We start from the raw sequence: 16,546 nt of genomic DNA, 5'->3' as shown, positions 1-16,546 counted from the left end.
CATGGTTTTGTGCAGGGAAGATTGTTCTGACTATAGACACAGTTGATTGTGCAGTGGGCCCCTACTGGTACAGGCACAAATAAGGTCTTGTAGAAGCTCAGAAGCCACTGGGCCCTTGAAGAATACAGGAAGTAGTTCATCATCCACATTTTTCCATCCATGTTGCAGGGGTGATCCAATATCTTGTTCACCTATGTTCAAAGACATCCAAGTCTTTGTTTGCCAGTATGCTCTTTAGACATGCTCTTCAAAACTGTCCTCACCTGGTGGGAGTTTGCCCAGTGACTTGTCCTTTTTGATGGCTAGATTGAGGTGCAAGCTATTCAGATTTCTATAGGTGTCCTTTTCTTTCTTATGCTGGTCATACATCGCTGCTAACAATTTCCTTGCTGCAGAAATTGCAGCTTGTCTGTCACTCTCTCCCAATTTGGCAAGACCTCTGGAGCATTTGTTTTGACAGCATCAAACACAGATTTTTTTTTTCCAGTACCAAATAGGGATGACACATCAGGAAGTATGTTGCAGAAGTCAGGAGTGAGTGCGTCACAAATTGCATGCACAGGTATGAAGCGACACTTGTCAGTTGTGCTGATAATGGTGCCTCTTTCAATCTACATGCTATATATGTGTCCCGTTTTTGAAAAGTAGTGAACCACAAGAACCAAACCTTCTGTGTCAAGTGACCTAATTACTCTTGTTACTTTGACACCAGGAGGCCCAAAAGCCATATTAGCACATACAGCATGCAGAGGCATCATTGTATCCGCTTTCTCTTGAGTACTGTACAAGTCTTGGACTTCAACACCCCACTGGTGATGGACTTTGCTACTTCCCCATTGTAAAAGCCTCCAACAAGAAGGTGCATTTTGAACCATATATTCACAGAGGAATTTTACAAGTGACTGCTGTTGGATGCCACATTTAGAAACTTTTTTCATGGCGGCAAAGGGTGTCCACCAATCACCTGGTATTTTTTGCGTCCAACTTTAGACCATGTCCAGTGCTGTCTTTCTGCAGTTTTCAAAGAGTTACTGTTGTCATATGTCAAAGACTCTGATTACAGAATTAGCTTTCTCAAATCCTTTTAGGACCTGCCTCAAGTACTCAGCAGCCAATACACTGAATGTATGGAATTTATCTCCAGCCATCATTTGTATCACAGTGTTGGCATCTTTGATGTACACAGTGGTTTTTTTGCATGTGTCTACACAGCAAAGAAAAACCCACTGCTGGTCTGTGCCAACTAAGTCAGCTCACAGGGCTCAGGCTGCAGGGTTGATTCATTGCTGTGTAGACTTCAGGCTTGGACTGGAGTCCAGGCTCTAGGACCATGGGGATGGGCCAGCCATGGGTTTTTCTTTGCTGTGTAGACATATCCCTAGTTGCATTCTCTTAGCTGATGGATTCTTTCAGCTTGAGCTTCCAGCTGATGCCCTAATTCAGCTTTGTCTGTTGTTCTCATTGTTCCACCAGCATGGAAGAACACAGGCACCTGTCCTCTTCGGTGACAGAGAACAGTTGACATTGAAACATCATCTCCATCTTGCTAAGGCCAGGACTCTGCAGAAAACAATTGCTGGATTAAGTGACTTTTCTTTCCCATGAGTCAGTGATATTTCTTGTGATGCTGAACTATCTGCAAACTGTTCTTCAAATACCACTGTAGCCATTGGAAAGAAGGTACCTTTCCATCAATGCTCTCTATGCTGATGTCTATATTACTGTCTCCTTCATGGATGAGATTTCTACCAGCCTGGAGGGGTGTAATTTCATTTTAAATGTACATACCCCTCTGGAGTCTTTCTACTTCAGTTTTTGCAACATTAGTGATGAACTGCCTCAGCTCATCATAACTGCAGAATCCATGAAGGTACAGTATGTCAAGTCAACTGTGAGACCCAAACTCAGGGTTTAGCCATGCAGCAAGACCTGTGTGCAGAGGTGTGATCATATTGGAACACTTAAATACTATGCACTCTGCAACTGAGAGACACCTTCTTTGAATGTCTTCTCAAGGACGACACCGCTGGCTGAATTATCTACCGACCAAAGGACAAACTCCTGCACCAACTAGGGCACAAAAGTAGCTGCCCTCTGTAAACTACAAACACCTGACTTTGGATAACATACTGAGGCTTTCATTTTGGCTATTTCAGACCAAAGGATTGAAGCAGCATTATACAAAATCACTTGTTCATTTGAAAGCTATTAATCAGGCTCATTCGCCAGAAGAACAGCCACAAAACATTTGGATGAGTTAAGTTCCTGCTTCAGATGACTAGCAGCTTGGATAGCATCAGCTAATGTTATTGTGCTGCTTGGAACAATGGTAGATATGCATTTTCCATGCTGTTCATAGAATGAAATTGCAGAACCATAATGTTTTTCTAATCTTGCCTATAATTTGCTACTAGAATAGCTTTCAGTTTCTACATCTGAGGGAAGTAGGGGTTTATATCTTTGTAGCAGCTTGGACAGAAGAGCCTTCTTGTTGTACATAATATAATTGTCTATCTCTTCTACCAGCTCATAAAGTGCAATTTCATAATGTGACTGTATTGTTGCAGTGCAACTAGATGGTTTTGCTTTAAGATTCTTTTTACTCAAAGAGGAAGAAAGGCATGTTGAGTGACAAAAGCAATCCAGTCTTCTACAGATATTCAGTGCAATATGTCATCATCTTGTCTTTGATGTGCTACCTCCCTTAGATTGGTTGCTCTCTCAAATGTTCCTATTTTATTAAGTTTCTTGTCTTTCTTGTGTGGTTTTCACAAGCAAACAATGCAACAGGCCCAATCACTGGAGGACATGCTTGCGCTGGTGGCTATAGAAGCAGATGAACATGATGTTCTCTGATCAGATTCAGAATCTGTTTTCTTCCCTGGGTTCAGTAAAACTCTGACATGTGCAACCTTCAACTTGCTTGTGTATTTCTGAAAGCAACCCCTGTGACAGAGTATTGGTGGCACATCATCTAAACTAGAAAACTCATCCAATAGCCACCAATACAGTTCATCTCTCCTGACTTCTGCTGCCAGCATCACAGAATTCTGTCCAGCACTGATTGCTTTGACAGTTTTGTATTCTTTTGATTTTATTGACAAACACATTTTTCAAAGTTTGTGAAGAGTCTTTTTCTCTTTGATGTAAACTTTAAGGGGCTTGTGTGCTCAATGTCTTCATATACTGTAATTTCTCTGTAGTGGTAAATTTATTATATTGTTAGCACCACCACTATCACCATTTTTCATTTTGTACACATATACAGACTTATGCTAAATTAGATCTGTATGTTAGTATCAAAATTACCATTTTAGAGCACTTTGATTGAAGCCCAATATGAAGCTGTATATTGTCATCTCTAACACTAATACTGACCTATGCATGTCACTGAATTAAAAAGCTAATTTCTAGAATATTTGAAAGACTAGTACTGCATATTTAGACAATTACAGCTGAATTGCCTATATATGCAGACTACATTGTATGTACTATATTGTATGTACAAATGGAGAAGCATTACATTAGGACTTCACATACATTTATATCTACCCACTATGCAGTACAAACTGTGGGCACGCAATCTACTGCTACTGGTGCACAACCTTCAATAAGAAACTCATCTGGTCAGCAAATTTCATTTGAAAATATAGAAAACTATTATAATCACTTGTGACACACTCTGACAATTAAGAATATGTGATGTGAAAACATTTCATGTTAGTGTATTGCAATATGTTGATATATGACATTGTTGCCACAGCCTCATCATTTCTGTTAAAAAAAATACTTGCCCATGCAAAACAAATACAAACCTTTTAATACATTATCACTTGGACATACATTGGTGTTTGACCAATAAACACCACATTAAGATGTTGAAAATAACTTAAAGAGTAAAAACTGCAGTTGTAGTCTTGTTGCAGTGTTTCTGGAACTATGCAAAAAAAGACACTCTCATTTTGGGTACCGTTGTTTCACCTCACCTACAGTCATATGGCACCACTTGACAGCTGCTTATCATACTTCCTCTAAAAGAACATAAAATAAGCTTTGAAAGGATATGAGATGTGGGGGGAGTGTAGGTTGGGTACATTAACCTCCAAAAATATGGCCCTTTTTGGAGAATTGCCACATGCCTGAATGGGACTGGATCAGAGTGCATTAATGAAGTGTAAATGCATGGCAGCAAGGTCCACATGGACAGTTTGTCTGCAGCAGGGTAGACTCACACCCCAGTTTGCCACAGACTAAATGTTCATGCAAATAAACCCTTAATTGTTCTTAATTTTTGTAATCTATTAGAGTGAATTTGAAATTAGTTTAATTACAAAGTAGATAATTTTTTGCAACATCTTCCAAAGATCATATGCTCACTGCATAGGTTCCTAAGGCTAATCCCTTCTAATCACTTCTTGTCTGCCTCAAACTTCAGCAATCAAACCAACTAAAATTAACCCTTAAGATGCTATGAAATTCTATAGCCATTTATATACACTTCCACTTAGCTTTACTCACAGTAACAATTGTTGCCTAAGGAAGCATGTCACATGAGAGTAAAACTTTTGAACTGAAACAGGTAAGCTTTTGAACCAACAGTTAACCAACTAATTGCATTTCTTCTGTGAGACAATCTGACTTCCTCGACACTGGGGCAGATTCTCTGTCCTGGCCTGTTCCCTTTGCCCTGGTTAGGAAGTTTGCAGCAGGCATATAGCTGGCATGACTGGCTCCTAAATCACCCTCCCTGCAGCTCTTGGTGGGAAAGGCAGGATGAACATGTGTGGTAAAAGTGAGCTATGTTTTGACTATGATCAGTTGGTCAGTGGTTTCTGGGGGACCACTGCAAGCTGGCACAAGAAGTTGGAGCATTATCAAGGCTGATTTAGTTGGGGATTGGTCCTGCTTTGAGCAGAGGGTTGGACTAGATGACCTCCTGAGGTCCCTTCCAACTCTGATATTCTATGCTTCCATGATTCTATGGCTGCTGTAGCCTGTGCTGGAAAGAGGGGCTGAGCAGAGAAAATCATGGCACCTTGATGTGTCCCACTTCACCAAGTGTGATGTCGGTGAATCAAAGAATCTGAATCATTATCTGTATATGCCATTTGGAACATGTTTTTCCCCTGCTAATTACTTTAATTTTTCTGATGGGAATGGGAGAGACACCAACATAGGGTGAGCTGTAATGATGCGATGTACTGATAGAAATGCAGAAATTTTGCTTGCACCGCACCGTTTTGCAAAGCCTGCCTTGAATTTTGAAATAGGTGGTGATCTCTGCATTGCTACCCCAATATGTATTTCTATTTGATAGGTGACCGAAAGAGAGCTGAAATCTGGGGGTTCAAACACACAGGTGACAGAAAAGAACAAGAAGGAGTACATTGAGAGAATGGTAAAGTGGCGTGTGGAACGGGGAGTGGTTCAGCAAACAGAGGCTCTAGTCCGTGGCTTCTATGAAGTAAGTAACAAAGTTGCTCACGCCATCCACCACTCATGATCTAAATGTGACAAGCACAGGGGTAGCCTACTGACAATACCACATCAGTGCACTGTGATGTGGCTAGGAAGATAAGTTTAGAAATGAATGGAATTCTCAAAACCTTAGCAGGCAGGGGTAGTAGCATCAGGAGCTGATGTGTTTAATGTTAGTGATTAAGGGAGAAGGTAGATGAATGTGAACTTGATCCTGCACAATAAAAAGTGATGAATGGAAGAAAAAGCACAGGTAAACCTGACCTGCAGTAATGAGATTACTGCTATCCAGTCACAACAGTAGTCCTATCTCATAGTAAAAGTAAAGCAGAGAAAGTTGCACATAGCTAAGCACCACACTGGTAAGATGAGGACAGCACTTAGGCCCTTGTGTCCTCAGACAAGTGTACATACTGCCACTTTTTCACCATGCACACTTGCAAGTAAGGGAGGGGGAACTCAGGGTAGGCTTATTACTATCGTGCAGCAGACCATGCCTAGCACTTGATCTCATTTGCACCCACATGAGTCTTCTACTTGCCAACCTTGTGCACCCTGCTGTGTACCATACAAGGACTTTCAGGATCAAATCCTGTATCTGCTCAGAATATAGTCAGTTCCCGGAGTCTTGCCTTTTCCACCACTCATGCCTGCCAGTCAGAGGCACAGCGAACTGAAGATCACAAGCAAGGAAATAAAAAAAATTGCTAAGACATTACCCTAGGTAGCTGTACCCCACAGAAGTCTCCTTTCATTCAAATAGAATAAGAATTTCTGGCATGTTTGAATAGGATGTGTCCTGTCAAACCACATTTTACTTTCCTTGTGTATGTCATATGCTGTCCTGGCCTGAAGCTGAGTTTGTTGACTAATGAGCTACGACAATATTAACTGTTGGTATTGGCTTTGGTAACTTTGAAAAAATGTCAGTCTATAAAGCATAGTGAGCCTGATTCTTCTCTCACTTACCCTGCTGTAAATCCAAATTTATTGTAGTAAAACTAGTGCAGACAAGAGGAGAATCAGGCTCAGTATACAGAATTGTAAAATGATTTTTCTTCTGTGGTTATTTCAATTTTTTGGTTTGTTCCATTTTCCAGTCAATATCAAGCAGAGGCCATTGTTGATTATAAGACTCCTCAGGCTAGATTTTCAAAGGTATTCAGGCTTCTAATGATGCAGATCAATTTGGGATTTTCAAAAGGCCATATGCAGTTTAGATGCCTGACTCCCATTGTTTCCAATGGAAGTTCGGTTCCTAAGCTGCCCAGCCACATTTGAAAATGTCTATAAGCATGTATCTGCATCATTAGGCACCTAAGAAAATCATCTGCATCATTAGGTACCTTTGAAAATCTGACCCCTAGCCACTAGTGGCTGTTCTAAGCAATAAAGGCTTTTTGAAAGATGTTGTATAAAATACTGTAGTGAAGTATGGGTTCCAAATTTTCTTCTTCTGTTGGGGGTTGGAGTGTGAGGAAGTACAGAATGAACACACGATTGAGGAGAAGAACTTTCCAGAGATAGTGAGACATACTATATCCCTAAGGAACTCATCACAGGGCGGTTTGACATCTAGCATTCTATACTATAAACTGTGGCTAGCCCAAATATGTAAAATGCTGGATCTCAAGCTTGTGTTAATGGGCACTGTTCCATTGAAGTCATTGGAGCTATGTCAATTTACGTCAGTTGAGGATCTGGCTCCAAGAGTTGCACTGTGGCAGAATTCATGAAAGTGCTCGACCGCCGCAAGAACTGACAAAGGCGGAAAAGCTGTATATTTGTCTCTATATTCTGTGTTCATCTCGGTACTGTACAGTTTGTGAAGGATTTTTTTTAATACCATTAAGAAGATAAACCTCAATTTAATCATGCATGAAGTACTAGGGCTGCTATCTTGTAACCATATTCTGACACAGACTAAAAGTAATATAGAAAAAATATACCCTATATTTTGCAAATCTAATACGCAGTTGACCATTAATATCACTGTTCAGAAGAGATGCGGTAGGAAGAAGTCCTCTGCACAAACTATTTCCTTTTCCTTCTGCTGTTCCATTCTGATCAAATCTCCTCATAGATCAGCATTGTTTACAATTAAAATTCTCAGCAAACTCACAAAGAAGAGCAACTGATTTATTAGCCGGTGATTGGAATCTAACTGCTGACATGCGCTCTTAGTCACAGTAGGCAGCTAATCATCAGAGCCGTGACTGGGTTTTTCTGAGACAATGCATCTGCTGTACCTCCAGTCCAGAGTGGACTCAAGAATGGTTTGTGTTTCAGGTTGTAGACTCCAGGCTCGTCTCCATTTTTGATGCCAGAGAGCTAGAGCTGGTGATTGCAGGCACTGCAGAAATAGACCTCAATGACTGGCGTAACAACACAGAATATCGTGGAGGTAAACTATCTATTCATACTTAGGAGGACCTTCATTATTATCGGGCCACATCCTGAGATGCGTACTCAGTGTTTGCTCTGTTTTTACTGGGGGAAACTCCCACTGAATTCAGACGGTTTCTCTCAAGAAGGACTCAATGAAAATTAAATAAGGACCTCATGATTTGGCCAATAGACACGTTAATACTAGAACAGGTCTTGCAGTTTCTACTCAGATCTTACTCAGACAAAATTCCTTTGACTTAATGGGAGTTTTGACTGAGTAGAGACTGCAGAATTTAGCTTATACTTTATTTATATTGAAGAATATGAGTAAAATCCTGGCCTCATTGAGACAATGGCAAAATTCCCATTAATTTCAATAGAGCCAAATTCTGCTCCCAGTTACACTCTAATAAAATGCTGCGCTAAGTTAAAGCCCCCAAGTCAAAGTGTTCCACTCCTTCATTCAACACCAGCACTAAATCCCCTGCCCTGACTAGTTGGACTTGTTTTGTTTTGAACAAAGAGCATAGTGTGTGCAGGAACTGTTGAGTAATGGGCAAATGGGTCCCCCCAGGTCCCTCGGCTCTGCAACGCACAAGAAAACTCAATGGAGTTGACCTGTCCTTCATAAACACAAGACGCAAATTGCGGCTGCTGGCTGACCACCAACTATTCTTACCTATTTGTTACTTAAGCACTGAGCTACTAGCCATAAAGAGGGTTCCCTATAATGGTTTTCAAGTTTAACTCTTCTGCATAGAGTGTTATCTCAGGTGGTTATTTAAATATAATTATTGAGCCAGATTGAGCATGGGTTCATTCTACTTTCACTAGCATGATCTCAAGCCCAGAGCTGTGGTGGAAAGTCTGCCAGGGAAGGACTTGCAGCAGCCATTCCCCTCCAGATGTTGGAGATCAGTACAACCCCAAAAGGGACTGGTATTGGCTATGAAGAGGGTATGGCCCCTTAAAGTGATTCAGACCTAGGATTCAGGTAGCTAGGCCCGCACCTTCCTATGTTAGCTTCACTATCTGGACCATTGATTTAATTTCTTTACCCCTCTTATTACACTGAATGTTATCTGCTATAGATGTAACAATTTATCCAGTTCTCCAGTCTTGGTTGTATTTGGGAATCAGAAATGTAGCCTTCCATCAAGCTGTCATAAGCCATATAGAATATCAACTTTAGTCATTTATATTTAACATGCATAACCACAGTACTTGCCAAAATGTTTTGGGAAAGGGCTGTATACATGAGTTATAAATGTGAGCTTTGCTGTACATGGAATTTTGTAGTTTCAAATTAGTTAGCTGTATTAAGTTATCCAGAGGTAAGAAGACAAGAGGGCTGAGACATAGCTCATCAATCATTAGATCGGTCCTTTGGCTGAGGTTTTGTAGCAAGAGAAGCTAATAGCTCACATTTCTTTTTGTGGAAATGTATTGAAATGGTACATCCTCAGATCCAGTTCCCCCTTAACTTGTATGTTTCTAATCTCTCTCTCTCAGGTTACCATGATGGGCATATTGTAATACGGTGGTTCTGGGCAGCGGTGGAGAGATTTAACAATGAACAGAGACTACGATTCCTGCAGTTTGTCACTGGAACATCTAGTGTGCCATATGAGGGATTTGCAGCCCTTCGAGGGAGCAATGGTCTGCGGCGCTTCTGTATAGAGAAATGGGGGAAAATAACATCCCTTCCAAGGTATGTCTGTATTATGAATAAAATCTTAAATGTTGTGGAGAAGATGAGCACAACACTTCATTTCAGTGTTTCTGGCAGTTAATGACAGTGAATACAAGAGCAGCAAAGGACAAGTCTCACTTCATCACGACACAGCCACTGAACCTACAACTCAGTGAAGGGTGATTTCTTTTGGTATCCTTTATATTTAGAGATGGGTTGAAACCAGACCTTCACATTTGGACTCCTTTAAATAGTAGAGAATGGTCAGGATGCTAATTCCTCAGATCCAAACCAAATCTTTTTGTGAAATTTCAGAGCTTGTGAGATTTCAAAATGTGTCTCTGATTCAGCCAGAGATACCCATTTCCTAGCCCAAGTCCCATAGGGATTCAGATCTGAACACCTCCGCTGGATCTCATTTGTTCCATTTTGTCATCCCACTATTCAGCATGTCATAGACTCATAGAGTTTAAGGCCATAAGGGACCACCAGATAATCTAGTCTGAGCTCCTGTATATCAGAGGCCACCAACCATCCAGCACCTGCACACTGAACCTGCATACTACTATGTATGGGGCCATTAAGAAGCTAAGTGAGGAAATGGGCTGTAGTCCATGTGATGATACCACGCAGATTTATATATCCATTCTAATTGGCTCAGTAGGTGCAGCTGAATGATTTACCCAGTTCCTAACAGATTGAAGCTTGCTCGAGAACTTGCTGAGGCTCACCCCAGACAAGATTCGAATAATGAATATAGGCTGTGGGAAGATTTTGGGAGAAAGGCAGAGGCAATTTTCTTGGTTTAGGGAAAGTGTCTGGTGTTTATGACATAGATTCACTGCCTGGGCATTTTGTTGGATTCCACAGCTGCAGCAGTGGCCAAGAATATTTGCATCCATTTGTGTCCAACCATAATAATAACAATAATATCTAGCTCTTATATAGCACTTTTCATCAGTAGATCTCAAAATGCATCGCAAAGGAGGTAAATATCATTATCTCCATTTTACAGATGGGGAGACTGAGTCACAGAGAGGTGATGTGGCTTGCCCAAGAGACCAATAGCAGGGCCAGGAATAGATCCTGGATCTTCTGAGTCCTAATCAGTGTTCTGTCAACTAGACCACACTGTCTTCCATCTAGGTTGTGACTTCTTTTCTTGAATGTGGATGTCACTATGTCTAGCCATGCTGTTGCCTCCTTGAGATTGTACTACTGGAGGGCACTCTATATAGGCTACATCTTACCACCATTAAGAGATTTCAGCTAAGGAAACACCCTATTTGCTTAACATTCCTCATTCAGGGAAGACCTCTCACCTGTGCTTCAAGATCTACATTGGCTTCCATTCATTTCCAGAAGAATAATCAAAGTGTTGTTCTTGCCTTATAAAGCCCTCAGTGGCTTGGGACCTGCATACATTAGAGACCATCTCCAGTTAAGAACAGCTGAGGTGCTCCATACAGTCCTTTCGGGAAACTGGGGGAATTAGCCCTCGTTTCATCCACCAGTGACCAGACAACTGTGTAAGCTGTATTGGTGCAAACCCCATTTCAAGTAGCATTAAACTGCACTGTTGCCAACTGCAATTTACCATATCTGCATTAGGGGTTTGGTCCAGTGCAACTGTTCTGGTGGGTGGCCAGGGATGGCTGGAATCAGGGCAAATCCACAGGGTAGACAGGCCTGGGAGGGTGCTGCTGACAAGGCATTTTCAAGGATAATCCTTTAATTTTATCACATGCTTCCTACTTTGGTTTGACAGAGACCAAGTCTAATGACTTTCCTGGCATTCTGCAAGTCCCATTTGTTTTTTCAAATCTTTGAGAGGTCCATAACCACCTCTATAGATGGGCTATAGAGGTGGTTATGGACAGACCTGATTGTGAACACGAAGAATCACAAAAAGTACAAGTTCCAAGTTGTGCAGCATTTCTGTAGAAATCCATCTACATTAGACTTCTCTATGTGAAGATGAGCGGGTTTTGTAGTGTATATAAGAAATGCCAGGCTGACCTGTCAAGGGCTAATAAGGTAATTTGCCTCGTTCTCCTCTGCTTAACTTTCTGTGTTAACCCTAGGCATTGCTTATGACCTAGATTCAGTTAGCCTCAAGATATTAAGTTAACTGCCTTAAGTTTATCCACTGGTTACTCAAGGTCTCATTCTCCCCCGAAGAAGCCTTCTCTCCAGGTCAAAGCTACAGAACCCTCTAGAACTTTCTGAGCAATGTGATCCAGACCAGGGCCGCCCAGAGGATTCCGGGGGCCCGGGGTCTTCGGCGGCGGGGGGCCCTTCCGTTCCGGGACCCGCCGCCAAAGTGCCCCGAAGACCCGCGGCGGGAGCCCCCCGCCGCCGAATTACCGCCGAAGCCGGACCCGCCGCCCGGTCTTCGGCGGTAATTCGGTGGCGGGGGGGGGTCCCCGCCGCGGGCCTTCGGGGCACTTCGGCGGCGGGTCCCGGAACAGAAGGGGCCCCCCGCCGCCGAAGACCGGGCTGCGCTTCGACGGCGGCGGGTCCCGCTTCTCCCCCCCCGCCCGGCCCCGGGTCCCGCTTCTCCCCCCCGCCGCTGCCGCCGCCCGGCCCCGGCCGCCGCTTCTCCCCCCGCCCGCCCGCCTGGCCCCGGCCCCGGCTTCTCCCCCCGGCCCCGGCCCCGGCCTCTTACCGAGCGCGTAGCCAGCAGGGCCTGAGCTCCGTCCCGCTCAGAGCCGCGTGGTGAGGGGGCGGGGCTGGGAGCTCCACGCCGAGCGGAGCCGTTGGAGCTCCCAGCCCCGCCCCCTCACCACGCGGCTCTGAGCGGGGCGAGGCTCAGGGGCTCGGCCGGAGTCTCGGCGCTTGATGCGCCGAGGCTCCAGGAGAGGGGCGGAGGCGGGAGCCTCCGCTCTTCTCTTAGGGGCCCCTGCGGAGCCCGGGGCCCGGGGCAAATTGCCCCCTTTGCCCCCCCCTCTGGGCGGCCCTGATCCAGACAAGTGAAGCAACCATTTTCTGATGGGAGAAAAACCCAGATTGTTCACCATGAACTACCGTCTGTATTATTTAATAATTGTAAAGTGCTGTTGAGTGCATATAGCAGTCAGAAATATATAAAACACCAGGGCCAAAATGCCAAAAACTGGACACTGAAAATTAAGCTCCTAAATCCACATTTACTTGAACTTTTTATTTAGATGCCTAATTATGGATTTGTTTAGAGGGTTAAACAGCATCTGACCATATCCTCTAGGCACTTGGGCATAATTTAAAAATGCACACTAAGTGTACCAATGTAAGGTAACTCACTACAGATCCTCCTCCCACTCAAACAATTCCCCGCCTCTACATTTGCACTTATTCCCCTCCCACATTATCTAATGCATTGGGGAAATAGATAACCCTTTCTATGTGCCCTAGAAGTAATCAGATTAGATTAGTTAGGTGTTCAAATATGGATTTAGGACCCTAACTTTTGGCTTGAGTTTTTTCATGAATGCTACAAAATTCTTAGGCCCCAGTCCACCAAGAATTATGACTGTTTCTTCTGCCATAGAAATCTGCAAAAGGTTGCATAAACCTCCAAGCAGTTGGCTTCTTCAGCTGGGCCTGGCACAGAGATGGATGTGGGGTTGCTGGGTTTTAATGGCTAGGTCTGGTCTGAACATTTCCAGATGTTTTACAAAGTATCAAGAAAAGTTTTAAATATTTTGTAAGAACCCAGGGCTCCCTCTTTGATCTCTTCTTCCTTCTCCTGTTTTAGATGTGTGACTCTTTCATACACATTGTCCTTATGCTTTAGTGATGCAGTGTGCAATTGCTCCTGTTTTGTTTACCAATGAATACAGATGTAGTAATGCCTAACGCTTGCCACAACATGCAGCACTACCAGCAAAGACACATGGTGTGAATTTCTGAGGTGAAATGGTACTTGTAATAGTACTACTATCAAAACATAGCGCTCATGATAGGGCTTTCTGGAAATAGCCGTGTAACCGCAGTGGCAAGAGGGGCCATCCACCCAAGTATATACCAAAGGCTGATCTGTGTTGAAAACTTACATCAGCATAGCTACTTCTCTCAGGGATGTGAAAAATCCCCACTCTCTCCCAGGAGACATAGGTATTCAGACCTGACCCCCAGTGTAGGCTGACAGAAGAATTCTTCCATTGATCTAGTTACTGCCTGTTGGGGAGGTGGATTAACTACAGTGATGGGAAAACCCCTCCTGTTGCTGTAGTGAGTGCCTACAACGACGAAGCTACAGCACTGCAGCTGGGCCACTCTAGCAGTTTAAGTGTAGACACAGCCTGGACAGGATTGTACTCAGGGTGCCTAGCCCCTCACATCGTCATGGGTACACTTCTATTTTTAGTGCGGTACTCAATTAGAGCTAGCATGAATATGTATTCTCAAGATGGAAATTACACCTCCAGCTCCAGGTATACAACTATCAACAGTAGTTATGACTTTAGAGTGGTTTGGAAGATTTGGACTCCAGGAGCTTTATTCTAACCTCACTTATGCTGGTGTAAATCAGGAATAAATCCACTGAAGTCAACAGAGTAACACTGGTGTGAAACACTGGCATAAGGAATATCAGACCCAACAAGTGGATTATTTTCATTATGCATGGGAAATGAGACATAGGTTATTTTATTCTAATCTACATCTATGTATCAGGTGTACACATTAGAATAAAGGCAGCCAAAGCAGAAAACAGCTCAGAGATATTGCTCTACTCCCAGACCACAAGAACGTGACTCTGCAGCAGTATCCAACCAGAGTGTGTCTAACTCCTGCAGGACTCTGTCAATGTAAAACTGCGGTTTGTTTTTCCTCCAGACTGCTGTAGCGAATCAAATGAGATACCACAAACTAGGTAACAGAGTCCAGGCACTTAATGTTATTTATGCTGGTTTCTGTTCTTCAGGCCCCAGGTTTACTCTCCCTGTTTAATATGGAAGACTCCCCTTTGAAATGCAGCAGTTATACATTGACTCCCAGTGCTTGGTTTTTAGTAAGTTTCTCATGGGGGAAAGATCGTTCTACTGTTTGGGTTTATAGCTGGATGAAGATCTGAGAAAACTTCTTCCCATCTATAGCCTTGTTGAAGCAGGGGAAGCTCTTATCTTGTGTCATGCAGATTTTTGGCTCTCAGCCAACTCCCTCAGTCTCCCAAGAACTTGACCTTAATTCTCCCCCCCGCCATACTTTAATGAATACCAAAAAAAAAAATCTTTCTTATATTAAATCATGTAGCTGTGTCTAAAACTAAGGAAACAACTTCACCTGAAAAGTATGTGCAAAGAGAGGGAAAAACATTCTGTTACAGCTGTCTGAGTAGACAATGCCCTCTGCTAAGAGCTTGATCCTGAGAAGTGCTGAACACCTATACCTCCCATTGGGACACATCCTGAAATCCTTACTCTGTTTCTCCTTCACAGTCAGGCAAAACTCTCATTGGCTTGAAGGAGAGTTCTGCCTAGGTAAAAATCAAATAAGGACCCCAGGATCTGGCCCAGCAATTTCAATAAGAATTGCAAATAATCTGTACCTAAGAGGCCTTTACTCTCTCAATCAATATAGAGAATTAGCTGACTTTCCCTTGAAAGTGATTTTAGTTCTACAAAGTAATTTATAAATACCAGCATATTGTCTGCAGTTAGCATATGCAGATTATCGGTAAATATTTGATCTTGCATAAATGATCTCTCTTGGTCCTAAGATATTTATTAGGCACCTATCATCATAATATCCAGAACTGCCATATAACAATTAAGGTACTGGGTGTACAAATAACAGGATATAAATTCATCATTTCCCCCTTTCCTAGTGGTGTGTGTGTTCGTTTTGCTTGTTTTGTTATTTTTTTAATCCATGATCCTTCTCCTCATCCTCCTCCCCTCTCTTTCCTTCTTGAGTCCCTTCCTCTCTCCTAATTGCCCTATTACAGTTCAGTCTAAGGGAGATGATTATGGGATATAATATAATTCTCCTTTTCAAAGTATAGTTCCTATATTGTTGTTCTTTATATTCTCATTATGTATATGTTTGGCAAAATGTCATGCTGACAATAAAATGTTACCAGGACAGTCAAATATCCAAGGCACAAACTGATTCAGATGTGTGACCCTTGGAAAACTGGTCCTCCTGTAAGGGAAGCATAAACCATTTTTGCTGAAGACAACAGAAATATAACCTTAGAGCCTCAGGTCACTTCTTAAGCAAAAAATTCCCAAGAGGAACCACTGAGAGTTTCCCTTCACAAACAAAGAGGAACAAAAGTAGATATTTGTATGGAAGACCTGAGAGATTTGAGGATTGTGGCTGGGAGTTAGTACCTCTCCCTAAAAAAGCAAGGTGAGAGGAACAAGTGGCCCATTTCTGTCTCTCTGGCACTCTTCTGTCAGAAAGCAAGCCTTATTACAGCTGATGGGTTAAAGCCATAAGTTTGACAGCGTAGGGTTGTGTGTGCATTTGCTGCCTTTGGGCTGTCAGCATTATAAAGATTAAGGGAAGTGACAAACGAAGAATGCCAAGAGCTTAAAAGCTTACATGTAACTTTTAGAGAGGACATTTAAAAGGAGAGAAGTAGCAGTGGAGACACTAAGAGAGATTTAGAGATTCAGACCCCCACAAACTACCAGGAGTTATAACTACAGACTGCAAAGAAGAAAGAAATTTAATTTATTAGTTGATAGTTTTTCTTCCTTCAAGACAAGAGCATGATAAGTAGGTCATAGTTTAGATTACTTTATCTTATGTTTTCTTCTAAAAGCGTAGAAGTCAGTTTCATAAAGGTGTAAATACTCTGCTCTTTCAAGTTTTGGTCCTCATACTTATTGAACATGCTCTCATATATGTCAACAGGCTAACAGGGCTAGCTAGAGGCTTAACTGAAAGAAGAAAGCCTATTCGCAAAATGTAATTATTGTTTCTTCCCTTGCTCATGCAGCATTTCCACTCCAATGCACACAAAGGGCCGAATACTGCAAAATGCTGAGCCTCTCC

The 16,546-nt window shown here is 42.6% G+C and overlaps 1 protein-coding gene across 5 annotated transcripts in view; it reads left to right on the top strand.

The window, feature by feature from the left end:
- Positions 1-16,546, top strand: part of HECW1 (HECT, C2 and WW domain containing E3 ubiquitin protein ligase 1) — a 398,524-nt gene that overhangs the window by 377,346 nt on the left and 4,632 nt on the right. For all 5 annotated transcript variants that reach the window (XM_045008223.1, XM_045008222.1, XM_045008225.1 and 2 more), the window contains 3 exons: positions 5,318-5,464; positions 7,768-7,882; positions 9,379-9,577. In XM_045008223.1, the coding sequence (XP_044864158.1) occupies positions 5,318-5,464; positions 7,768-7,882; positions 9,379-9,577 (461 nt within the window). The remainder of the gene's footprint in view (positions 1-5,317; positions 5,465-7,767; positions 7,883-9,378; positions 9,578-16,546) is intronic.

The sequence above is a fragment of the Mauremys mutica genome, chromosome 2, assembly GCF_020497125.1.
Source record: "Mauremys mutica isolate MM-2020 ecotype Southern chromosome 2, ASM2049712v1, whole genome shotgun sequence".
NCBI lineage: Eukaryota > Metazoa > Chordata > Testudines > Geoemydidae > Mauremys > Mauremys mutica.
The sequence above is the reverse complement of the archived record's forward strand: the minus strand, read 5'-3'. Positions and strand labels throughout refer to the sequence as shown.